At 33.6% G+C, this 27,636-nt stretch overlaps 1 protein-coding gene across 1 annotated transcript; it reads left to right on the forward strand.

The window, feature by feature from the left end:
- The first annotated feature begins 615 nt into the window (after positions 1 to 615).
- Positions 616 to 27,636, forward strand: LOC147537459 (protein FAR1-RELATED SEQUENCE 5-like). The gene is made up of 7 exons (XM_086642779.1): positions 616 to 749; positions 7,221 to 9,365; positions 9,621 to 9,675; positions 9,748 to 10,437; positions 11,298 to 11,360; positions 27,337 to 27,349; positions 27,431 to 27,636. Exons 1-7 carry the CDS (start codon positions 616 to 618, stop codon positions 27,634 to 27,636), a joined length of 3,306 nt encoding a protein of 1,101 aa, XP_086498905.1.

Raw genomic sequence — 27,636 nt, forward strand, 5'->3', positions numbered from 1 at the left:
GAAAAGTGATTTACCAAGTGACAAGAATAAAAGTAGATATCAACTTCATCTTCCCCTTCCCAACCATGCTTCAACAATTCCACCAGAAGCATCAAATCCGACTTAACCTGACATTCAAATTTTATATTCGTATAAGGGAATGACAATTGATCCTAATTAAAACATCTTCAATTCATACAAGTAGAGAGAGAAAAAGGAGTACCTCGTGAGAAGGAAAATGAGGGGAGGCATGGATTTTGAAGAAGAGAGTGGATGGAAGGTGGAGAAGTAGAATTTAGGGTTTCACCCCTTAGGGCTAGAAATGATGTCCTCCACGACCTGACTGGATTTTCAACCATTATTCTCCAGTGTCCGTCACTCCCAACATGGAGATGACAAAGATATTAATCGGAAGACAAAACAGTTTTGATTAGGAATTGAGGAGACACGCCAGTTCAGAACCCACTTAATTTGTTTGGTGACATAGATTTTTCTGAATCCAACAGTTGATGATAGTGCTTCTGTGTCTATTAGGGTTCTTGAAAAGTTATGTATCTTTGGTTTCAATGTTTGGGGTTCACTCTTTTGGTTTCCCGATTTAATGAGAAAAGAAGAGAGACAAATGGAGCAATGAATATGGCGATGGTGGAGAGTGTAACTGTCCAAAAGAAATTCAATCAGAAGGAAAGTGAAAGAGAAAACCGAAAAGTTTTTGCGGTGAATGAAAAAGATTGCTGGGGAGGAGCAGATTCGAGCTTGATTGAGGGAGAGCAATTGCCCTTGAGTCGCCGTTGTGTATATTCACACCTTAAATCGAAGGTTCTGAATAATTGTGAGATTAGTTTGAACGACCAAGATTAAAAGATAAGAATGTTGGTTGTCTTATGACTATGGGGCTGTGCATCCAACTAAACCTCTAGGAACATTTATTTTGTCCCAGTCACCACTAACCCACTCTGTTTTGTTATATAGATTATAAACAAGGATATGTTCTTTCCTCATGAAATTGGTTTGGGTGGCAACATTGGAGCCCATTTGATAATTTGTCGAATTTTAATTTATAATCAAAAAATGCCACATCATTAAAGTTTTGAGTCTTTCAAATATGGGATCTCAATCTCGCCAAATAGGAAAGAGAAAAATTAGCGATTCACCTGTGGAACTCGACACCTAGGATTTTTAGAGATTTTTTTGAGTTTTGCATTGGAGATGCTCTTAGAGCATCTCTAATGCAACACTCAATCTTAGAAATTCTGAGTGCCACATATAATTTTTAGAGTCTCTCCAATGCAACACTCTATTTGGATCTCTAAGATGACGTGTCGAGGGTGGAATGGAGATATCTCAAGAGAAAGCGAGTCATCTATATTTTCAGCCATTTGTCCAATAGGGTGGAATGGAGATCTCTAAGATGATGTGTCAAGGGTGGTTTGGACACTCTATTTCTAGATCGTCCTCTTGAGATATCTCTAATTGTCCAACCCATCAATATTTGATTTTCATCCAATAGAAATCGAGTCTTCTATATTTTCTAATAACTAATTATATATTTACAAAAATAACTATGACACATATGTAAATAAGATAAATTTAGAGTTTTGCATTGGAGACACAAAAAATTGAGGATCTTAATTTTCGCCACTTAGGAGTGAGAATCTCAATTAGAACTTGACACATAGAATGAATAGAGATTTTTTTGAGTTTTGCATTGGAGATGCTCTTAGGTGGCGAAAATAGAGATCCTCAATTCTTGTATGACTCTAATGCAAAACTCTAAACTTTTTTTACTTATATGGCATGGTTATTTTTGTAAAAAAAATAATTAGTTATTTTTGAAATATACGAAGACTTGATTTCTGTTGGTTGAAATTTATACATTAATGAGTTGGACAATTAGAGATATCTCAAGAGGACACTCTAGAAGATATCTTATTCTACCCTACACATATTATCTTTGAGATCTTAATTGAGTTTTGCATTTAAGATGATTTTTTGAGAAAATCTCAGATAATCCTATGTGACACTCTAAATTCCTAAGATTAAGTTTCGCATTGAAGATGCTCTAAATCTCAGATAATCCTATGAGAAAATCTCAGATAATCCTATTGTTTTGTTTGAAAAGTAAAGGAGTTTGTTGTTATGGTTCATAAATTAATAGTACAACTTGTTGTCGTTACAAGGCATTGATACATCATGAAGATGTGATGAGCACGATAACCGCCCAATTTAAATCATAATGAAAGAGGCCTAAAGACCGACAAATTTATCATATTATTTACTTTATATATTGGCTAAATACATGGAATAAGTCTTGACGGAAAATTGCTTCCACCGAGATCCGATCCCACGACTTCATGAGCTTAAGAGGGGTGTCCAACCACTACACCAAAGGGTGGTGGACAAATCTACCAGAATCGTAGAATAGGATCAAACATGATTTGATTTTCATTTTCAATTTTCATATTTCGAGCTTTGAAAGAGACTTATAAATTTTGGGCTTATGAATCTATAGAAAAAGAAATTCACATTTCTTCGTGCGATTATCTTGTTCTTAATCACGAATGTTTTAGTTTGATGATACACAAAGCGACCATTAGAAAAGAAAACTAGAAAGAAGACAAAGAGAGTGGCACTAAAGTACGGAAAGTTATATCTAAAGAAAATATTTATGGTTATTATTTTTTGGTTTAACTTACTCCATAAATCAAGACTTTTGGTATAGGAAGAGCACTATTTAGTAAAGGCCGTGCATTAGAAAAGTCAATTTATGTAGTTGCTCTTCCTTTACCAAATTAGTTTAAGGAGGGCATTATAAGGATCATTTAATAAATAGCCGCTTATATATTTTTCAAGTTACATCCTTGTTTGTATTCTTCATTGCAATATTGATACTTGAAATTTCAACAAAAAAAAATATTGATACTTGAAATCTTCAAAATTACTTTAATTAGTGTTAAAACCTTAAAAATCTATGGAGAAATTAAGCAATAGCAAGAATTACAACCTCTCTATGGAGATGAGTGTTGTGTTAGTCATTTAGGGTTTAGGTTTCTTTCTCTATATCTCTCTTTTTGATAGAATCAAACAGATTTAGGATTTTTTACGATGTTTATCTCTCATATCTCTTTGATTTGATCGAAGGTTTTAGGTCGAACAAAATTCTCTCTTCTCTCTCGAAGGTTTTTAGTCGACAAGGAAGATACTCTCTTCTCTCTCTTTTGGTCCAAAATAGTTTGATGGGAGGGACCAAAGTATAAATTTGAGATATTTAAAAAATAATATGTTTATCCCTCCCTATTCTAAAAAGAGTGCTCTCCCTATCTAATGCACTGCCTTTGCTAAAAAATGCTCTTCTCATACCAAAACCCTAAATCAAGGATTAAAGCAAGGAGGACCTATCTGTTAATGGGTGTGTTTGGACGACGGAATCAATAATCTGTGGATTCATGAGCCCAAGTAATTTTTTTTCGTTTGTTTGGTAGCCAATAACAATCCTAGGATTTTTATTATTTGTTTTTTAACCCTTCTTTTAAGAAAATTGAAGAAACCCTTTTCTCGAAACTCATTTTTTCAGAACCATTCTTCCAAAAAATTGTTATTTTTTTCGGAAACAGTTTTTTTTCAACTGATTTTCTCGAAAATCAATTTTTCCCCCAAATTCCTTTTTTCAGAAATATTTTTTTCGATAACAGAAATTTTCTGAAAAATAATTTTTCCACGGAATCGATTTTTTCCAAAAGCGTTTTTTTCCTGGGAAAAACGATCTTCATGAAACAAAAAGTTTTCATGAAATTCCTGTTATCGAGAAAACGATTTTTGAAAAATAATGCTTGTTTTGGGGAACATGGTTTTCATGAAATTTTGGTCCAAGAAAAATAATTGGGGAAAAATGTTTTACGATAAAAAATTGTTTGCTGGTAAATCAGTTTTCGTAAAAAACGATTGTTTAGAAAAGAACGGGTTTCGGGGAAAAAATCGATTTTCGGGAAAAAAAAAGTTACTAAGGCAAAGTAGTTTCAGGAATTAACAGTTTTGGGGAAAAGAATTATTTCTAAATATCAGTTTCAGGGAAAGAAAAGATTTTTGAAAAAAAAAAATTAAGAAATTATTTTGTAGAAAAATATGGTAATAAGAGAATTTTTTTTTGTCGATTTTATTAATCTAAAGCCCTAGCAAATATTAGGGGTTAGGGTGAGATTTTGGTCAAACACAAAATTTGGACTTAGGAATTCTTAGGATTCAAGAGTTATAGGATCCTTGGTAGCCAAATAGACCAAGGAATCTTGATTCCTACCAAATCTTATTTTTGATAGGAAACCTGCAACCAAATGCACCATAAATTGAATTATGATATGATCTTGAAAGATCTATGGTTGTGTTTGATATACCTATTTCCATAGAAATAAAAGAGTTTCCGTGGAAACATATAGTTCTTCCATTTGATACTAAGTAAATTTCCATGACTTTTATTCTCTAGAGAATCTATTTCCATGAAATTCTTTATTTCTCATTCTTTGCTCCCTCCAAGGAATTAGTTTCCACGGAAGGAAAAAATAATCAAAAAGTTATTGTTTAAATGACATTTTTACCCATCATTATTAGCAAAATGTACTTTTACCTATATTTTGGCAAATGACATTTTTGTCCTTCCATAATACCAAAATAACATGTTTACGTTTACGTTGTCAAAATGACATTTTAGCCTTTGCCAAAATTACACTTTTATCTTTGTATAATACCAACCTCGTATTTTACCTATATGTTTTTAAAATGACAATTTTACCCTCTTATAATACCAAAATGACAAAGTAAGGATAAAAATGTTATTTTAAAATAAGAATTATAATGCAATTTATGTGGCGTAAGAGTAAAAATGAAATTTTCGCAACATAAGGGTAAAAATATCATTTTGATTACGTAAGAGTAAACATGTAATTTTGGCAACATGAGGGTAAAAGTGTTATTTTGACCACATAAGGGGTACATAATTTTTTTTATTGAATATAATATTTGTGAAAATTAATTGTCGGTCAAATAACAGAATTTGTAATTCTACAGAATAATAAATGACAACCAAATGAAAAGACTCTTATTTCCATGGAAAATCTTTTATTTTAATGGAAATAATTCTCTGGTATCAAACACAACCTAACGACTATTAGCTTGAGCTCATAGTTCATCGTATGAGTTTGAGTTCATTGAATCACGATTCTTTTTGTAAAGACAACTTCAACTACCAACAGTGCAAGCCCAAATGTGTTGGGATGGTCTTCCAATTTTGGGAGCCGTTGATTTTTGGGACTCCCTGACTTTTTCAATTCTGGGCTCTCAACAGGGATGCCAATCCATTTTAATATGTTATTACGTGTGTGTGATTTTGATTTTGATTTTCGCCTATGAAATTTATTGGCTCTAAATTAAAAAAATTTCTTTTGAATTTTACCAAAACTTTTCAAATTTTCAATGAAAAAACTATTTTGACGACTAAAAGTTTTGAATAACGAAGGGGTGTGGGTTTAGGGTCCAAATCATTGGGTCAACTGGTTTAGGGCCCAAAGATAATTTGAACTTGAATATTAGTCCATCAGAAGTAAATTACATGTCTGACCTCTCTTTTACTCATTATTTCTTAACATATCGTCAAGTTAAAAACCAACTCAAATTAGAAGATGAAAATGGCCAATTCAATTTCTTGAAATTAATTCAAGAACTAAACTTTTCTCTCACTATATTAATAAGAAAGTATGCTTTTAGAAAAAAAAAATTGTCATTTCAAATTTTCTATCTATCTCTCCCTTTATTCTACAACTTAATTAAAGGGAAATGATAGAGTGACATAGAAATTGGTACTTAGAAGATGACATGTTTCCTCATTTGGAAACAAAAACGGTCTTCACCGTAGTCAAATTTTGAAAAAATCTTGTCTTTTAGTGAATTCCACGTCATTATGTCACTCTCTGAGTCATCCACTAAGTCACTCTAGCATCTCCCTTATTTAAAACCTCTTAAATCTCCACTTCACCGGCCGCACTTCTCTCTCTCGAAAAATTGATCGCTTCTCTGTCCATCTCTTTCTCCAATCTCCACTTCACCTGCCGCAGTAAGATGATAAAGCTCTCTCTCTCTCTCTCTATATATATACTAGGTACTAGTAACTCTTCTCTCAATTTTCTTTTTCAACACATACATTTCTCTATCTGTCTCATTTAGGTCTCCAAAATCGAAACTTTTTTTTTCTAAACTAAATGGGATAGTGATCGGTTATTGGCATTTTTTTAGATTATTTCTTGTTTAGCTCTCTAGGTTATGGTTGCTTTTTTACTTATAAAGGTTTTTATTTTTGAGAAAGTTATTCATTGATGAAGGAAGTTACAACTTAGTCCAACAATAACGGCTAGAGTAGTTAAGTAGACTAAAAAGTAAACAATCTTATAAAGGTTTTTATACTATAATTTTAGTGATTTTATGCAAGTTTTAGTTACAATCGTAAACTTGAAATCTTAAAATTAGGTTTTTTAGATTTGGAATTTATCATATTTAAGAGAGGTGATTTAATTTTTCAACAAAAAAAAAAAAAAAAAAAGAGAGGTGATTTAATGAGCTCAAGCTCATACCCAAGGGTATGAGCTTGAGCTTATTACCCGTTGGATTTTCTAGATATCCTCAAAGATATCTACAAAATAAAAGTACAGCTGTACTTCCTGTATTAAATGAGGGGTTTTTAAAGCAAAATAATAAGGCACATCCTACTTCCCTAATTACATAAAGTGCCATTGAAATTTTGGACAGAACGTGATTTTCAATGGCGAGTCATAGTTGAAGAAAAATTTCTATTGGGGGGAGATATTGAAGTTTGTATGTAACAATTTGTTTCTATTTGACAAAACCATGAGTATTTTTATACACAGAACTTGAGATTTTATTTCTTTTTAATTTATGGAGTTTCTGTTTTCTTCTTTCATTATTTGAGAGAGTTTCTTTAACCAAAAAATCATACCAGATTAAATTGTAATACGATTTTAAATTTTAACTATACAATTTTTTTTTCTTCTTCTTCACAGTAATTAGCGTTTTTAATAAACAAACTCGTCTATCTTCGAGAACATGCTTCCACAAAAAAGTACGTTTCTCAATATTGATGAGGATGAATCCCTGAAAATAAATATTGATAGTGAGAAAAACGATGAGATTTACAATACACATGAGAGAGATGATGAATGTAAATTAAATCATGAAATCAGAGAAGAACATGAAGAATTAGATAAACATGTACCTGAAGAAGAATATGATGATATTCATAATGAGATAAATGAATTAAGGCCATATGTTGGCATGGAATTTGAATCTCCCGATGAAGCTTACAACTTTTACAACCAATATGCATTCAAGATGGGATTTAGTGTGCGAAAGTCTTCGACAAGTAAGTCTAATCGCACCAACACAACAATAGGTCGTAAATATTGTTGCTCACTACAAGGATTGTGTAATTCTAATACATCTGATAATTTCAAAGACAAGAAAAAGAATCGTTGTGAAACAAGAACGGATTGCAAAGCAATGATTTTTATAAGATTGAGAGCGGAATCTAAATGGGAAGTCTCTCAATTTGTAGAAAAACACAATCACAATCTTGTACCTCATAGCAAAATACATAAGCTTCGATCACATAGAAAGATAACAGAAGGTCAAGGAGTACTTTTGAATAACATGCGTTCAGCAGGTATGAAAACAAATCTTGTGATGAATTATATGGCGCGTGAAGCTGGAGGTATCCGCAATGTTGGATTTACAGAAAGGGATGCGAGAAATTTCTTTAATGCAAAGAGGAAAAAAGAGCATGGAAAGAGTGACGCAGAAGCTTTACTTGATTATTTTGAACGTCAACATATGGAGAACCCATCATTTTTTTATTCTATCCAAGTTAATTCAGAAAGTCAAATAACAAATTTCTTTTGGACTGATGCTAGGTCAAGGATGGATTACCATTACTTTGGAGATGTTGTTTGTTTCGATCCTACATACGGAACTAACAGGTATGACATGCCTTTTGTCCCAATTGTTGGCATCAACCATCATTACCAAACAATATTATTTGGTGGTGCATTACTTTATAATGAATCAGAAGAATCTTTTGTTTGGGTTATGGAAACATGGATGAGATCAATGAACGGTAAACAACCAAAAGTGATTCTTACTGATCAGGAATCTGCTATTGGGGGAGCCATTGCGAGGGTATTACCAGGTACGCGACATCGTTATTGTTTGTGGCATATATGTAGAAATGCAATGAAGAATTTACCTCATATTATTAATGACCATAAGAGTTTTACTCGTGACTTTAATAATTGTTTGTACGGAAACGAGACAATTGGAGAATTTCACTCAAATTGGGAAGCAATGTTGAAAAAATATAGTTTAGAAAACAATAATTGGTTGACAAGGCTATTTCAAAAAAAAGAAAAATGGGCATCAGTTTATACAAGAGATATATTTTGTGCAGCAATGTATACAACTCAACGTAGTGAGAGTATCAATTGCTTCTTCGATGGGTACTTGAAAAAGAGTTTGCCTTTAGCTGAATTTATTAAAGAATATGAAAGAGCGGTATTAGCTAGAAGAGAAGCAGAAAATGACGAAGACTACGAGACCAATCATAAAATAAGGGTTTTGAGATTTTCAATAAATATTGAGAAACAAGCAGCAGAAATTTACACAAGAACTATCTTTCAAAAATTTCAAAGTCAACTTTTCGAAGGTATTTCATATCGATATGAATTGGTAGGGAGAGAAGGGACAAAATCTAGATATCTTCTATGGAGATCAGAATACAAACAAGCAACACGTGTGGTCATTTTTGACTCTCTTGACATGACTACAAGCTGTAGTTGTCAACTTTTAGAATTTGCGGGCTATTTTTGTAGACATGTTCTTAAGATTTTTTTAGTTGAAGATGTTCAAAGTATTCCAATCCAGTACATACTAAAGAGGTGGACAAGATATGCAAAATATGGACCGGTGATTGATGAAAAAGGTAAGGAAGTGATAGGTGACTTGAATGAAAGTGTTGCAATTAGATATAGTAAACTTTGTCAAGAGGCAATTAATATTGCAGCTAAGGGTGCAACATCTATGAAATTGTATAAGGTGACAATGAATAGCTTACATAATGCTTTGAAAGAAGTCGAATGTGCAATGAAGAATGAGATCACTAACATATCTAAAGAAAATATGACTAACAATTCATCTAAGGAGAAAATGCAATTGTTAGAACCACCTATTGTCAAGCACAAAGGCCGGAGAAAAAGAATAAAATCCTGGATGGATCAGTTACCGAAGAAGAATGTTGTTCAAAGTGTCAAAAAAAAATCTAAAGGGGTTGCAAGGAGGTAATGTTAATTTATTGTCCCTAATAACTTATTTATCTTGACATAGTGTGTTAAAATATTGACAAATTTTACTTGAAATTTTTTGTAGCTCACATGGCATGCAAACAATAACAAAAAAGATTCATCATATCACAAAAGAAGAAGAAAAGTCGGAAATCTTTCAACACCCAATCAGGTATTAATTATAAGATAGTACAAATTTTATTAGAGTCAACGAAAATCTTACTAACTAATAAATTATATTATATGTCGTAGTGGTAATGATAGACACATACTTTCTAGCACAATCGACAACATTTTTATGAGTCAGGTAACAATATTTTTAAGTTACACGTAATTCGATTTTTTTTTAAAATTTGCTAATGATCTTCGTTATTTGAAGGGTCCCTACGTAGTTGATGCTTATGCAGTGAATAAGAAGAAAAAAATTCTGTTACCAGACCTTAATGAGGATCTTCCACCTGAAACAAAAGACAACACCTCACAGTGGGACATGGATTTAATTTCTTTCTATTCCGATATTGATAAAGATCCTGGTCAGTTGTTTAGTTGTCATAACCTAAACACAAAGAAGACGGATTATGTTAGTCAAAATCTCATATTAAAAGATGTGTCCGATGAATGGGTGTTAGAGAGTTTATTGTCCGAGTTGGGAGTAAAGGTTAAGCAACATGTCATTGAAAGGTTAGAGGATGTTGTAGGTGATGGTCATTGTGGATACAAGTGTTGTGCAGAACTTTTACACTTGGACAAAGAAGATGGATGGGTAATTGTCCGTAAGAAAATGCTTGAGACACTAAAAGAAGATGAAGTTCTATTCTCTGAGCATTTGGGTGTTGATCAGTACATATATATTAGAGAAGCACTTGACTATTATGAAGAATATTGTGGTAAGGGACATTGGTTTACTTTACCTGATATAGGTTGTTTATTTGCTACTACTTTCAATTGTGTTTTGTGTGTGCTATCAGAAACTCAAAATGTAACATATCCGCCGCTTAGGGGAGGTATTCCAGAAGAGCCAAAGATTATTGCAATTGTGATATCCGAGACGAAAAATCACTTTGTCAAGGCAATTCTAATAGAAAATGCTCCAATTCCTCATATATATATATAGGTTGGCATCGATATTGTCTACCTTGTGCATTTCAATGGGCACATTGGGTTGGACCCAAAAGTGAGGCATGGAATTCTCTAGTAGCTAATTAATTTTCTCAAGAATTTCACTAATACTTTGTTAAATTTATGAGTTCAGTTTCCAACTAATTTTAATTTATGAACTATATGATTATGGTCTAACATTGTTAAATTTTTTTATGACCAACTTCTGTAGTATTTTTCTTTTCTAATTTATTGTAGTTTGGCACATGTAGTAATTCTAGAAATAATTTGTTTAATGGATTATCTCCTTCCAATAGAATTTTTTCTCCAACTATAACTCACCACTGAAAATCATCATTCTGTCCGAAACTTCAATGGCACTTTATGTAATTAGGGAAGTAGGATGTGCCTTATTATTTTGCTTTAAAAACCCCTCATTTAATATAGGAAATACAGCTGTACTTTTATTTTGTAGATATCTTTGAGGATATCTAGAAAATCCAACGGGTAATAAGCTCAAGCTCATACCCTTGGGTATGAGCTTGAGCTCATTAAATCACCTTTTTGTTTTATTTTTTCTAGTATTTTACAGATTCTGGTAAAAAACCTATCCCTCAACTGTACTATTTTTGGTAAAGTTTTAAATTTGATAATTTTTATTTAGTTATTATTTCTAGAATATATTAGCTTTAATACCATTTTTTTGTTTAGTATTTTGAAAGTTTTGATAAAACCTAATACTTGGTTACAACCCAACTCCCGATTTTCTGTTTTTGGACAACATTTTACAGATCTAAAAATATGGTGACGTTTAACATTTTGACCAAACAGAGCGTAGATGGTGGGTCTTTGAGTGCTATGAAGAATCGTGCTCCAGACACACCTACAGTGCGAGTGAGTCTTAGAAAAAGGACTTTATCACCAACAAATTAAGGGGAGTATGGTTGAATCTCCGATAAGAAACAAAAGAAAACAATTGAAGATGGGATATGGTGTACATGTACGTGTTTGTTAGAAACCTTGTAATAGCAGTCAACATTTAAAAATTTGTTGAAGTTTTGTAAGGCCAGCGCTTTGGGGAAATCAAAATAGTGTTCGGGGTGTGAAGACTTTGTCAAAAATTGGTCAACTTTAGTTGACCAGTAAATTTTCTAATTGTTAGAGGGAAAGCAAATGTTTTGACCATTTCTTCTCCATTCCTGATGAGTCATGAAAATGCCTCATTTGAATCTCTTAATTTGGGTTAGTTAGTCTATTTCGAGTTGTTACTCTGATGAATTATGTATGTCTCTTTCCCAGGTGTCTTTTATGGAGTTCAGTGTGAAAAAACGGATAAAATCGGGATAAAGACATATTAGAGGGCATTTTGGTTATTTGGAGGTTAGGGTGTTCGCGAAATTTTAGTACTCGGTTGAAAAGTAGAGTCCAAGACGAATCGAACAGCAAAAACGGGAGTCGAATCGGAGTCCGGATGAGCAAAATAGAAAAGGTCGAAGTTCGAGTCAAAAGCCATTGACCAAGGTCAGCATATATCTATTCAGCAACACGTGGCAACAAATCTAACGGCTCAGATGGGTTTCTGGCTAACTTCGGTCCAATGGAGCGGTACGATTCGGGATTCATCAGGACCAGATCAGGTATTTCCGCGCCTCATATCTTCGGTGCTCCCACGTGCATCTAACACTCTGATCGGACGGCCGCGGAAGCTTCCCACACATGCGCGTCAACCTGTAGCGCGATGCAGCTTCTTAAAGTATACCGTGAAGCACCGAATCACTCCCTATAAAAGCCAGCTATCTACACCCGATTAGTTCCCATAATCTGTTTCTTTCTTTTCTTAACTAACTTATATTATTTGTAGGGATCCCTTATTTGAATGAGAAAGAAAAGGGAAAGAAGGAACAGAATGTGGTGAGAGAGAAAATGGAGAGAGATAACCGAGAGAAAGAGAGATACTTGCAGACATGGAAAGAGTTTAAAGAATGTAGAGAAGATACATTGAAGAAGGTAAGATGTGAAGATAATATAGTTGTAGAAAGAGAGAGATGACCGAGAGAGATTTAGTGCGACTCGGCTAGAAATCATGAAGATTGAGAAAGATCATGAAGACAGAGAAGGAAAGTGAGATGGCTGGATAATTTCTAGAGAGAGAAACCTCTCGGCTGGAGATTGGACAATATATTCAGAGAAGAAGGAAAGAAAATGAAAGATATTCTGGAGAGAGGGAGATGGATTGAGTTTGGATTCATCTCTCTATAAAAACAGAGAGTTATAGACAAAGTGAGGATGATCACATCTCGGTTTATGGGGGATCAACTTCTATTAAGCTCAACCAAACTAGATTAAATCAGAGAAGAAGAGATTAACAGAGATTATCATCTAATTTTCTTCATCATCTCATTCTTTAAATAATATTCAATCGTTTTATTTTCTTTATGAGAGAGAAATAGAGTGATTGTAGAGTGATTGTAGAGAGAAACAGAAAGAGTTGTTGAAGAGAGAAAGAGAAATTCAATAAAATCAGAAGTATTTGTTGAAAAGGGGACTTTTAAACCAAATTTGGGTTTGGGCCCAATATAAAAGTGTGGGTTTGAGTAAATGGTTTACCAAACTAGAAGGGGTAAAAAAGTAAAAGCCTCATGAAATTAATTAAAAGGGTGTAGAGAGTTCTTTTCTTAGTCAAGTTCAAGAACAATCTAGAGAGAGAAAGTAAAAGGAGAATAGTATACAAGAAACTTGAAGAAGAAGACATAGATCTAGTATGAATATTGTGTTTAAGGTAAGAACTAACTTCAATATCTAGTTTAATATTGTGACAAAACTTTGTGTCTCTTGTTTTATGAGATTGTGTAGGTCTAAAGAAGCTTTATTATATGAAAGTATGTTGATGTGAATCTTTTGAGTTTATTTGAGTGTATTGAAGTATCTATACCTCTAATCTCCAACAAATTGGTATCAGAGCCATATTAGTTTATCAATTCAAGCTTTCTCAACATTTTTTGAGATCTAGGGTTTGTGAAATTTTTGGGGATCTTTTAAGAAAATGTCAAATATGATACAACCTCAAATACCTAGGTTAACTAAAGAGAACTATGAACATTGGTGTATTCAAATGAGTGTATTATTGGGATCTCAAGATTTGTGGGATATTGTTCAAAATGGTTATGTAGAACCAACTCAAGAAGAAGAGAGTTTTATGAATGATGTACAAAAGTGTGTTCTTAAAGACTCAAGAAAGATGGATAAAAAAGCCTTATTTCTTATCTATCAAGGAATTGAAGGTCCTACATTTGAAAAAGTGTCCGAAGCAAAATCATCGAAAGAGGCTTGGAATATTCTCAAGAATTCATTTAGAGGAGTTGATAAAGTGGTAAAGGTTCGCCTCCAAATTTTGCGTGGTGAATTTGAAAGATTGAGTATGAATGAAGGAGAACTTGTCTCCGATTATGTTTCAAGAGTATTGTCTAATGTTAACGAAATGAAAAGGTGTGGTGAAAAATGTGATGATGTTCGGGTGATGGAGAAGATTTTACGGTCTTTGACACCTAAATTTGATAATGTGGTTATTGTCGTTGAAGAATCAAAAGATTTGGAATCCATGACGGCAGATGAATTGATGGGAACATTGCAAATCCATGAACAAAGGGTGAATAGAAATGTCGCAACCTCTTCAAATTGTTCGGTTGATCAAGTACTTCAAGCAAAACTCACTTTAGAAGAAAAACAATATACACCCCAAAAAGAAAGAGGCTATGAGAGTTATGGTAGAGGTTATGATAATGGTAGAAGAGGCTTTGGAAACCAAAGAGGAAGAAATTTTTTTAATAGAGGAAGAACAAATGAACCAAGAGGAAGAGGTAGAGGAAACTTTACTAGACCTTATAATAGCCAAGGTAGAGACAAAAGGGATATTGAATGCTATAATTGTCACAAGCTCAGGCATTATAGTAATGAATGTTGGTATAAAAATGAAGTTAAGGAAGAATCAAACCTTGTTGAAGATGAAGTAGAAATTAATGTTGATCCTACATTGTTATTTTCTTGTGATGGTCTTGACGAATCACAAACAAACACTTGGTATTTCGACACCGGTGCAAGTAATCATATTTGTGGAAAAAGAGAATTATTTGTTGAAGTGAATGAAAGTGTGAAAGGGTGTGTAAAGTTCGGTGACTCCTCAAAGATACCGGTGCTAGGGAAAGGTAATATCCTCATTCAACTAAAAAATGGAAAACATAACTATATTTCCGATGTCTATTATGTTCCCGCAATGAAAAATAATATTTTGAGTTTGGGACAACTTTTAGAAAAAGGTTATGATATAAGATTGAAGGATCTTCATCTCACATTAAGAGATAGAAGTGGAACTCTAATTGCTAAGGTAAAGATGGCAAAGAATAGATTATTTCCCTTGAACATTCAACATGGTGATGCAAAATGCTTAAACTCTATTGTGAAAGATGAATCTTGGTTGTGGCACTTGAGACTTGGACATCTAAACTTTGATGGGATGAAGACCTTGGCAAGCAAGAATATGGTAAAGGGTTTACCATGTATTGATCACCCAAACAAAGTGTGTGAAGGGTGTATCTTTGGCAAGCATCATCGCACAAGTTTTTCTAAAGAAGGGAGGTGGAGAGCATCTAATATATTGGAGCTTGTGCATACCGATGTTTGTGGTCCATTGAAGCCAATGACAAATGGAGGTAACAATTACTTTCTCACTTTTATTGATGATTTTAGTAGAAAAACATGGGTTTATTTCCTAAAAAATAAATCCGAAGTATTTGAGGCATTCAAAGAGCTCAAGAACATGGTTGAGAAACAAAGTGGTTTTATGATAAAGAAACTAAGGTCCGATAGAGGTGGAGAATATACCTCAAGAGCATTTGATATGTTTTGTAGAGAACATGGGATTGTTCATGAACTTACTCCGTCATACACACCACAACTAAATGGAGTTGCCGAAAGGAAAAATCGCACCATATTAGACATGGCAAGAAGCATGTTAAAAGAAAAAAGTTTGCCTAGAGAATTTTGGGGTGAAGCCGTTGCATGTGCCGTATACTTGTTGAATAGATGTCCCACTAAAAGTGTCTATATGAAGACCCCACAAGAGGCATGGGGTTATTACAAGCCTAGTGTATCTCATTTAAAGATATTTGGATGTATTGCTTATGCAAAGATACCGGAAGCAAGAAGAACAAAACTTGATGACAAAGGTGAGAAATGTATCTTTCTTGGGTATAATGAGCAAATGAAATGTTACAAGTTGTTTAATCCAATTGTCAATAAAGTTCTATTTAGTAGGGATGTGGTATTTGAAGAAGATTTGGCATGGGAATGGAAAGGAAAAGAAATTGTTCAAGTTGAACTTAGACTTGAAGGAGAAGAAGAAGAAGAAGAAGTGTCACCAAGAGAATTTCAAAGAGACCCACAAACATCATCGTCCTCATCTCCATCATCCTCATCATCGGGGGGAAGTTCTAATGAAGGGCCAATGAAAACAAGGAGTTTGAGAGAGATATATGAAGTTGTGGATAATGAAGAAGAATTAAATTTGTGTTGTTTTCTCATGGATTGTGATCCTATTAGTTATGAAGAAGCCATCCAAGAAGAAAAATGGGAAAATGCTATGAATGAAGAAATTAATGCAATTGAAAAAAATGATACTTGGGAGTTGACAAATTTGCCAAAAGGATACAAACCTATTGGTGTGAAGTGGGTGTATAAGACAAAGAAGAATGCAAGTGGAGAAGTCCAAAGATACAAAGCAAGACTTGTAGCTAAAGGTTACAAGCAAAGAGCCGGCATTGATTATAGTGAGGTATTTGCTCCCGTTGCTCGTATGGAAACAATTAGATTGTTAATCTCTATAGCGGCTCAATATTCATGGAAAATTTATCAACTTGATGTCAAGTCGTCATTCTTGAATGGTATCCTTGAGGAGGAGATATATGTTGAACAACCTTTAGGGTATGTTAGAAAGGGCAAAGAAGATAAAGTTTATAAGTTGAAGAAGGCCCTTTATGGGTTAAAGCAAGCTCCACGTGCATGGAATGCAAGAATTGATAAGTATTTTCAAGAAAATGGATTTGAAAAGTGTCCTCATGAGCACACTTTATATATGAAAGTGAAAGAAGGTGGAGGTATGTTATTTGTTTGTCTCTATGTTGATGATTTGATATTCACCGGTAATGATTCAAGACTATTTGATGAGTTCAAGAAGAGCATGATTAAGGAATTTGATATGACCGATATTGGGTTGATGGGTCATTTCCTTGGTATTGAAGTGAAGCAAATGGAAAATGGCATATTTATTTCTCAAAGTGGATATGCTAAGGAAGTTCTTAAAAGGTTTAAAATGGAGTCATGTAATCCGGTAAACACCCCTCTTGAAAGTGGAGTGGAGTTGAGAAAATGCTCAAGAAGAAGTGATGTCGATCCTACATATTTCAAAAGTTTGATTGGAAGTCTACGTTATCTTACATGTACAAGACCGGATATTCTTTATGGAGTTGGGCTAGTGAGTAGGTAGGTACATGGAGAAACCGGATGAATCTCATCTTAATGTTGCAAAGAGGCTCCTTCGATATATTAAAGGTACGATCAATGATGGTTTATTTTTCTCTTGTGAACAAAATTTTAAGCTTATCGGTTATTCCGATAGTGATTGGGGTAGAGACTTAGATGAAAGAAAGAGTACATCGGGGTTTGTATTTTTTATGGGTTACACGGCATTTACTTGGTCTTCTAAAAAACAACCCATTGTGACTTTATCTACTTGTGAGGCGGAATATGTAGCCGCTAGCTCTATGGTTTGTCATGCAATTTGGTTAAGAAATATGTTGAAGCATCTTCAATGCCCTCAAGTTGGTCCAACCGAAGTGTTCCTTGATAACAAATCGGCTATTGCTTTAGCCAAAAATCCCGTTTGTCATGAAAGAAGCAAGCACATTGATACACGCTACCATTTTATTCGTGAACATGTTAAGGAAGGTGATATTGAAGTGATGTATTGCAAGTCTCAAGATCAAATAGCGGATATATTTACGAAGCCCTTGAAGCATGATGTCTTTGAGAGATTGAAGTGGATGTTAGGTATGAGAAGCTATGGAAATTTGGTTTAAGGGGGGATGTTGAAAAGGGGGCTTTTAAACCAAATTTGGGTTTGGGCCCAATATAAAAGTGTGGGTTTGAGTAAATGGTTTACCAAACTAGAAGGGGTAAAAAAGTAAAAGCCTCATGAAATTAATTAAAAGGGTGTAGAGAGTTCTTTTCTTAGTCAAGTTCAAGAACAATCTAGAGAGAGAAAGTAAAAGGAGAATAGTATACAAGAAACTTGAAGAAGAAGACATAGATCTAGTATGAATATTGTGTTTAAGGTAAGAACTAACTTCAATATCTAGTTTAATATTGTGACAAAACTTTGTGTCTCTTGTTTTATGAGATTGTGTAGATTTAAAGAAGCTTTATTATATGAAAGTATGTTGATGTGAATCTTTTGAGTTTATTTGAGTGTATTGAAGTATCTATACCTCTAATCTCCAACAGTATTATCATTGTCTTCTTCTTTTCTATTGTGTTTCTGATTTTTGTGAGAGAAATCAAGAAACATAGAGTTATAGAGAGAGACAGGAACAGTTTTGAAGGAGATAAAAGAGAGCTTTCAGAAAGTTATAGAGAGAGAAAAAGAGTTGGAGAAGACGAGAAAATCTTTGGGAAAATAATTTTCCCTTGAGAAATTTTTTCCGAGAAGACGAGAAAATCGCTTTCCCTCAGGGGTGCGTTTGGCTGCCAGGGGAAAATCAGAAAGAAATTGTTTCCAGCTAGAAAAAGTTATGTTTTCTCCTTTCACTTCTTACTTAATTTTCGAGTTTTATTATAATTGCCATGAGTAAATAACTCTTTTATCTAGGGTCTTGATGAAGTTCATCATAATCATTTTCTCGGTACAATTTATTAATAAGTTTTACTGTTTTTAATGATAAAATCTTCCGGGTTTTTAGACCGTTCATGGACTAGAATCTGAGTTATATAAAGAATTCGCTGATCAAATCCAAATAAATTGTCGTTAGAATTGTTATGGGGACGGATTCAGAAAACCTTAGGCTCTACCCCATTTGAGTTCCTTGTATCATTTGCAATTATTTTCTTTCCGTAATTTTACTTTAATATTTTATTCATTTCAAAACCAAAACCAAATCATTTTAAAAATCTTATTACTTCCTAGTTTTAGAATAGATTCAACTAGTCTCTGAGGAACGAACCGGTCTTACCAGAATTTATTACAACTTGACACCCGTGCACTTGCGGGTGTAGACCTATTTAGGAAACTTTTTAGGCCCATCAATTCCCGCAAGGGTTGTCAGAATCCCGCCACCACCATCATCACCAAAATCCGGCTACCACCATCATCACTAAAATCCGGCCACCACCATCGTCACCAAAATCCGACCACCACCATCATCACCAAAATCCGACCACCACCATCTTTACCAAAATCCATCCACCACCATCATCACCAAAATCCGACCACCACCATCTTTACCAAAATCCATTTACCACCATCATCACCAAAATCCGGCCACCACCATCTTCACAAAAATTCGGCCACCACCATCTTCACCAAAGTCCGGCCACCACAATCATCATTTGATTCTTTCTCTCTCTCTCCCTCTCTCTTTTTCCTATCTCTTTCTCCCTCTATCTCTTTATTGATTTCACTGCCTCTCTCTCACTATATCTCGTTCTCTTTATCATTGAATCTCGATTTCTCCAATCAGCAAACCCTAATATCTAGTTTCACTCTCATTCACCCTAAACTCTCTCTCTAACAGTTTCAGATTTCGTGGGGCAGTCGGGCCAGGAAATGGTGCGCGGTCGACCGACCCACGAGATCTTGTGGGTCTGTCGACCACAACCTTTTCGTGGGACGACTTCCCATGAAAATTTGGTGGTCTTTCGACCACAAAATGTTTTGTGGTCGATAGACCCACGAAACCCTCGAGGAGGGTTTAGTGAAACCCACCTCGAGGTCTTGTTCTTGTTTAGGAAAACTTTCGTGGGTCTGTCGACGCAAGAATCCCTCGAGGAGGGTCTACCCTCCTCGAGGTCTTGTTCTGGCAAAAGAAGAGCTTTCCTTCGCCGGACTGTGTATGTGAGAGAGACGGTAAGAGAGAGAGAGGGGCAGAGGGAGAGAAAGATCCCATTAGAACTAAGAGAGAGAGAGAGAGAGAGAGAGAGATCGGTATTTGGGGTTAGGGTATATTTTTGAAGTTCTAAGAGAGAGACGGTAAGAGAGAGATGGGCAGAGATAGAGAGACAAACTATAAGAGAGAGAGAGTGGGGAGAGGAGGAAGAAACTGGTGGTGGTTGTGGCCGGAAGTGGTGGCCGGAGATGGTGACCGGAAATGGTGGCCGAGTTGAAGATGATGAAGAAGAAGAGGAAGAAACAATGTTTTATTTCCCCTTAAAATTTGTTTCCCCGGAAAATTTCTAAAACTTCACATATTCCCTTTAAAATTTCACATCCCTGAAACTATTTTGATTTTCCCAAAACGCTGGCCTTTTGTAATAGACAATGTTGAAGTGAACTTCTCCAATTTTGTAAAAATCAATTTACAACAAATGATCACACAACGTAGGAACTCTTCCAGCATTAATATCATTTATTACATCTATATAATAAAGCAGAAGGGAAAACAATGATTGGGACAAACATCCTTTTGTAATAAAGGATATTGTCTAGAGGCCCTTTGATATTTACAATAAAATCCCTTTCTATAAATTTGGACAATTCAGATATCTAAATCAAATTTATTATACAAAACGATATATACCAATTTCTCATAATTAATACCAACTGATGGAAACCAATTTAGAAATGTATATATCTCGATTGGAAACCAACATAAATTAATTTAAATTAATAGCCAATACCCATATATGTGAACTATAAGATTGGTTCTGAGATATCTCGAAAATAGTATATATCACCTTGATTTGAAACTAGGTAATAAATAATTCTCAATACACACAATGTAAATCCTTATAGGAAATAGTATATATCTCAGTTTGTCCTTTTTTATGGCCATATATACCAATTTTCAATTAATATCAAAATTAAGTTTATGTAAACCAATTTGGAAATAGTTTATAGTATCTCGGTTGGAAATCAATTTTCAGCTAATTTGGAAACGAATTGGGAAATGTCGTGATTGGAACCAATATATTTTTTTAATTGTTCAGCGTGTCTCGAACCCTTGACATGTAGGTGGAAGATTATACCTCTTACACTCCAACCAAGGGTTGTTGGCCCAATTTGAAAATGTCTACACTAACTAATAAATAACGTCAGCGCTTTGGGGAAAGCTAAATAATTTCCGGAGTGTGAAGACTTGGTCAAAAATTGGTCAATTTTGTTTGACAATTTCATTTAGGGGGAAAGCAACATAGCTTCTCCACCTCAGCTCTCTCTCTCTCTTTCCACCTCAGCTCTCTCTCTCTCTCCACCTCAACAGACCGGAACTCCGGCGAAGGGAAACCCCTTCGCCGGAGTTTCTAGAGAGAGAGAGAGTGAAATTTTTTTTTTTTTTTATGGTCGCCGGCCGGAAAATTTTCTGGCCGGCGACATAATCGGAGAAGACAAAGAGGTGAGGTGGAGAGAGAGAGTGAGGTGAGGTGGAGTGTGTTTTTTTATCTCCCCTTAAAATTTATTTCCCCGGAAAATTTCTAAAATTTTACATATTCCCTTTAAAATTTCACACCCCGGAAACTATTTAGCTTTCCCCAAAGCGCTGGCCATAAATAATTTGGACAAATCTCTTTCAATTAATATTTATTTTCAATTTTATTTTGTACACTTTCTCCCTCAGTTGTTACTTTCTTCCCAACGATAGAAAAATTAATAAGATTGTATGATTACTTTCCTCTGAATATTCTTCTCGATCTCACGAATCAAAGAAAGAATAAGATTAGTTGCTCGAGCGGGGAGTAGATCTGAGCATAAGATATTTCTTCTTTTTAACTCGATCCAGCATCAAACTTATAGTTCATAGACTGATTATTTTATCATTTGATTTGCTTGCTTACTTGATGGTATTAGTTTTTTTTGTTAGTCACTCTGATTTGTTAATATTATATGTATAATAAGACTTTTTACATGTTTATATTATTGGGAATGATCATGAGTTTGAGTATTTTCTCTATAATTACCTTAGTATAATGGATGAATAGGTTATAATTTATTTTTCTAGATTTGTCTCTTTCTCTTCCTTCTATTTCAATCATTGGCTTCTCTGTGTTCAATTTTGAATCAAATTTGATTTGTTTTTGGCTCTCTCTAACTTTCATGTTGATTATTGTGGTCCTTATATTTTATCCTTCAAATAATAGTTAAAGTATCTTCAGGATGGATTACAAGGTACTTTCTACTTTAACTTACCTTACTGTATTGAACCTAAAATTATCTTTCTTAGATCTATAGTTTTGGTTATTCGTTTTGTATTTGGTATAGAGTTACGAAGCCCGCCAAGCTACAATTTCGGAAAAAGAAATCAACTAAGAAAAATCCTCTTAAATTTTTGTTGATTCAGTTTTAATGCTTTTTAAATTTATTTATTTAGATTGTTTCACGGATTTTTGTAATGGTTACTAATTTCCATTTCTACTTAATGAAATATATTAGAACATAATTTATTTCCTTTTAAAATTCAGATTTACTTTTTATTTCTGTAGATTTAGCTGGTTTGATTGATAAGGTGGATTCTTACTAATTTGCCTTTGATTTCTTCCGTACTTTGTGAAATAATCAGAGAAAGTTCAGGCAAACATTCAAAAAAGAAAAAAAAACTAATAATAGATAGTTCGGCGACATAAGATTCTGACTTCATACCGAAATTTAGTCCTTAAATCTCTCTTTATGATCTTCATTGGTGATAATAGAACACGCTTTGAGTTCAAAAAAAATTAATCTTTGTTTTACGAGTATCAAAGGCTGACCGTGAAAAATGAAAATTGATGTCTTAATCTGTAAGATAACTTCTTGACTGTCATTTTATTCAAGCCACATCTATAACTTCTTGCCTGGTTTTCTATTATCCCAAAGTTTGAGTTTTTAACTTACGGATCCTTCGTAGAGAAGGAATTGATTTTAATGAACCTTTTAGAAAATTTATTAATCAATAGTGTGATTTGCACTTAATTTGATGCTTAGTTATCTCACTACTACATGTTGGAAATATGAAATGAGAAATGCTTGAATCGTTTAACATTTTATATATTTCGTTGGTTATTATTGTTCATATCGATGTCTCTCCACGAATTGTGATTTTCCTGTAAGTTCTATTATAAGTTTTATTATAAGTTTGTTGCTAGGCATAACCCCCCGCCTCCCTACGGGCGGGGAAATGTCATTTACGCAACATAAAGAACTAACATACAAATTCAATCTAAGAAGTTTTTACCAAAAGCACCAAATTGAAACATACCAATGTCAGATAAACAATTTTATTTTTTTTACCAAAATCCATATCTCTATTCATCTACACATGTTGAATTAATGTCTTAAATCACAAAACAAATGCAAAATTTTCACATCATAAGCTGTATGAATACATCCGGAATACTTAAAAATATTGCGTTTCAAACACCACATTTCACTTGTCAAAGCTTTCATTACCATACAAAAATGTAGCAAAGGTTGAATACTACCATTAGTGTGTTGTGCAATTCATTTTTCAATCATCCTCATCGATGTACGTGAAATCATCCAGTTCGATTAGTCAAGAAAAGAGTGGGGTTCTGAAGAGATTGACATTTGACCAATAAAATAATGTAACTCAGAGACCGACGTTCATACAAATATAGTTTTATCCAACTACATGTCGAATCTATTTTATAGTCAAAGGGGTACAAAAATAAGGAATTATAAAACGAAGAAAGAAATACCAAACAACATTACAACATGGATCAGTAGAATATGTTGATAGCTAATATAATTAATTCTAAAGAGGGAAGACCATCTGAATACCAAACATTCAAGTATGCACCACATCCGTCGTCAATAACTTACAAGAATCCAGAAGTGCTTCATTATGCAATTCTTCGTTGAAGACTGTCACTCACTTTAACACTACAAAATTCAAATAAGTTAAGAACGAGTTTACTTACTTTCCATAAGAATAGTGCATTTAGAAGCTAATTTCAATGTAAGAATCTAATAGGGCATAAGAACCCATAGCTTGAAGAGTCAACAATAACCTTCGACCAATTACAAAACACACGACACTCCTTTTTCTTTAAGTTATCGTGATGCATCACCAACAAGACACGGAAAAAAACTTACTTAAAGTTATTTATACTAATATTAATGCACAATCCTATATAGACTTGATTTCATTCATTTATTAGACTTCATCCCTAAAACAAAGTAAAGATTTACATATAGATGATTTCATGTCCGTTCTTCATAATCTACAACGCATATAATACATTAGAGAATTATGATCTACATGAACAACAACTAAACCCTAATTAAAAATTCTTACGTGGAAGATAGTTTCGCAAGATGAATAGAGTAATGTTGCAGTCAGTGTGGCTTCTTCTCCCCTTTTACATTTTTGAAAAGATCGTCACCATCAATCTCGATGCCTATTATCCACGAATACAGAGATCACAGGAGAAAGAGCCCTAAAAGAAGAATCGAAAGTAAGCAGATCTGATTAGGTAAAAATATTACTAATTTTTTATAGGAGCCCATAAAAAGATGAGATAGCAAACCTTGAAAAACTTATTTCTACTTTTTTGTGATGATACTTTGGAAGGAAATATTCTATATACAACCCTGTTGATGAAATGGTGAAAGAATAAGAAATAACTGGTGAAATAATAAGAAATAACTGGTAAAGGAATAGCTGAGGCGAGTTGGAGAAAAATGGAGGGGGTGGAGAGGAAAGAAACGCAAGACGTGTAAGGAGAGGATCTAATGAAGTGGTTAGAAATAAAGAAAGGAAATGAAAAATAATTGTAATAAAAATTACAGGGGATGGGATTTAAATCCAAAATCGCATGATCAACGAGTCTAGAGACCAAAGATAATCTGAAATAGAAAATAAATCCACTCAAAGTAAATTATATGTCTATCCTCTTATTCTCTTTTACTGCCTAACCTATCCTAAGTTAAAAAAAAACAACCCAAAATAAAAGATACCATAATATATAGAGATTCATTAAATTATTTCTTCAAAAACAAACTTTCTTTTTTCGGAAAAATTTGCCTTTTCCGTTTAGCATAACAAAAATAAGTAGCCTTTTCTGTTTCTAAAAAATAACCAAAAAAAAGTTGCCTTTTCCTCAAAAATCAAATCGAAGAGAGAGAGAGAGAGAGGGAAACTCTTATCTTAAACACACCCAAAATAAACCTAACAGAGAGAGAGAGAACATCAAGTAGGAGAGAGGGAGAATCCATTGTTGGATTCGTTCATCATCATCAACAGTGAAGAGTAAGTTATTTTGGTTTTCATCATTTTTGTTGTTCCTTCAACTTTGTTTATGATTTAGATTGATTTCTACAACTCAAAACGAATTAGGTTTTGATTTTTACAACTTTAAGTATGATTTATTTTTCTGAAATTTATTAGCTAATAAGAAATTTCTAGGGTTTAGTTGTTTCGAAGTAGTTTAATGGAAGTTATTTTCAAAACCCTAAATCAGTTCAAGGTGAAGAGTATGTTTCTTTTTGCATGCAACAAAAAATTTGTATGGTTACCCTGTCTCTGTTGTTGTGTAATTTCTTTGAAGAAATAACATATGAAGCTTGATCTCTTTATAAATTGTAGTTACTACTACATCTTCTGCTTAAATTTTTTATTTTAGACCGACAATTTAGAGTTCTATCTAATTTAGGATTTTGTATTTTAGACTTTCAAGCATAGTGTTAGATCCAGAATATAGTTACTTTCAATAAAAACTTAATATTTTGTCTAGCATTATTAAGTTTTTTATAAAACTTTATCAATGGTTACCTGTCAAACCTGATTTTTTGACAACCATAGAACATTACATGGTGTGATATGGGAAAAAAATGAGAGAATAAATTGGATTGTAAAAACAATGTCATTTTTTTGTCTAGCATTTTGAAGTTTATCATAGAACCTTGAAATGGTTACTGTTCAAAATTGGTTTTATAAGAAAAATGACTTGTTTGACTAGCATTTTTTAGTTTCTTATAGAAACGCATAAATGGTTACAACACAAAGATGTTGAATTGGTTTGTTGTTTGAACTTTGACAGGCCTGATTGTGGGTTTTATGTTATTTTGCACATGGAAGAACTTTATATCGAATCGAACTATAAACATTTTCCTAACGAGATGCCAAAAGATGATTGGACAACACTAGCGCAAAGGAAGAGGGGTGAACTAACTTGGTTGTTGTTGAATGAATCGAAGGATATATGGAGAAAAAAATGTTTAAGTACTTTAACTTGTATTTTGTAACAGGCTATGTGATAAAACGTAGCAAACATGTTTATGTTTTAAGTTTGAATAACATCTTGAGCAGTTATGAGATTATTTATCAATGTTCTATAATACCACAATTATATTATATTTTAGATGTCGTTCAACAAGTTTATAGATACGATAAAGATGTTACTCAAATTTCTTGGACACTACTGAAACTATACACATATAATACGTGGTAGGGCAAAGTCGATGAACTCAAACACTTAATGTTGAATCCATTGATAACATATATAACTAAGGAAACAAATAGTTCGTTCAAAAATATATCAAAAATCTGGACATTTTGATTAAAATATAACAAAGGCTAAAACAACCTGCTTTGATTGTATTGAAAATTGCTAAATTGCTAGAAACATCAAACAAATTTTTCAAGCATGGTCCAATATGTATTAAGATACCAGTAAGATGTTGACAAAATTTCACCAAAACTACCAGCATTTTCTCAGTTTTTCGAACATTGTGTAACTTACTCTAGCCAAATCATAATACCAACTGAAACATTGATCCAAATACCTATGAGTATAACTACGATAATATCGTAACCATTGATAAAATTTAATAGGAAATAGGAAAATCCTCTTGTTTAAATACGATAATCTGGTAACATTGATCAAATTCTCTAAAAAAATAAAAGACATACGTAGAATATTTATGTTTCTAGCAGAATAAGTAAACCTGCATAATCAAAATTCAAGTTTAATTATTATATAGCTGTCGTGCATGAGGCACTATTGTGATAAATCAGTTTTTTACACCGACCGCAAACCCTCATTTTTTTGGGTATGTTTCCTGAGCTTTCTCTTCTTACTGTCTTTGGTCTTCCCGGTTTTTCTCTTTGTTAACGGAGGTAGTGTTCTTGTTTCATCACTGTACTCCATTGGCTCATCATAATTTGCTATTAGGTAGACATAATAGTGATAAATGTTGACGAACGCTTGTTTGGTGAAAATGATCAAAAAAACTTGTCGTATCACCATCATAATTCTTGATGCACAACATGGCACGTTGACAAGGGATACCATCTATCGACCACCTACCGCAACTACATGTGAGATCAATGAGATTGACAGAGTGGGTAGGAAATGAGCATACCTCATACACAAGCTACAGTAACAAATTCATAATAGATTTCACTAAAATCGATAAAATGCTAGTAGAATACGGAAAATGTAACAAAAACAATTTCACCTTATACATTTTAATTACTAAAAAGTATTTGTTAACCAAGTCTAACAAATTCATTCAACAGATACTGATAGAATGTAGAATATGCTAGTAGAATCAATAGGATGCTAGAAAGATAGTATTTGCATTTTAACCTACTGTAATAAATACATTTAACAGATGCTAATAGAATGTAAAAAATGTTATTAGAATCAATAAGATGCTAACAAAATAGTATTTGTTTCTTTAACCTGTTGTAACAAATTCATAACAGATGCTTCAACGGGTGTTGTTGCTGAAGCCGCCTTTGCCTCTGTAGAATCTTCTACTGGTCCTGCTGTTGAACGCCAAAAGAGCTATTGGAATGGAAGAACAGGCTCTGTCGTCACCACTCATACCTATGAAGATGGAATCCAGTTTCAAAATGGATTTGTTCAGATCTCGTCACGGCTGTCTTTTAGTAGAATACAGAAAATGTAG

Source organism: Eschscholzia californica, unplaced genomic scaffold (genome assembly GCF_041429995.1).
Source record: "Eschscholzia californica isolate CP2 unplaced genomic scaffold, dmEscCali1.0.p SCAF_5, whole genome shotgun sequence".
Classification (NCBI taxonomy): domain Eukaryota; kingdom Viridiplantae; phylum Streptophyta; class Magnoliopsida; order Ranunculales; family Papaveraceae; genus Eschscholzia; species Eschscholzia californica.

Coding starts and splice junctions, on each gene's coding strand:
- LOC147537459 (XM_086642779.1), top strand. CDS start 616: ATGGCGATGGTGGAGAGTGTAACTGTCCAAAAGAAATTCAATCAGAAG. Junction 750..7,220: donor TCGAGCTTGATTGAGGGAGA/GCAATTGCCCTT, acceptor TCATGAAATCAG/AGAAGAACATGAAGAATTAG. Junction 10,438..11,297: donor CGAAAAATCACTTTGTCAAG/GCAATTCTAATA, acceptor TTGACCAAACAG/AGCGTAGATGGTGGGTCTTT.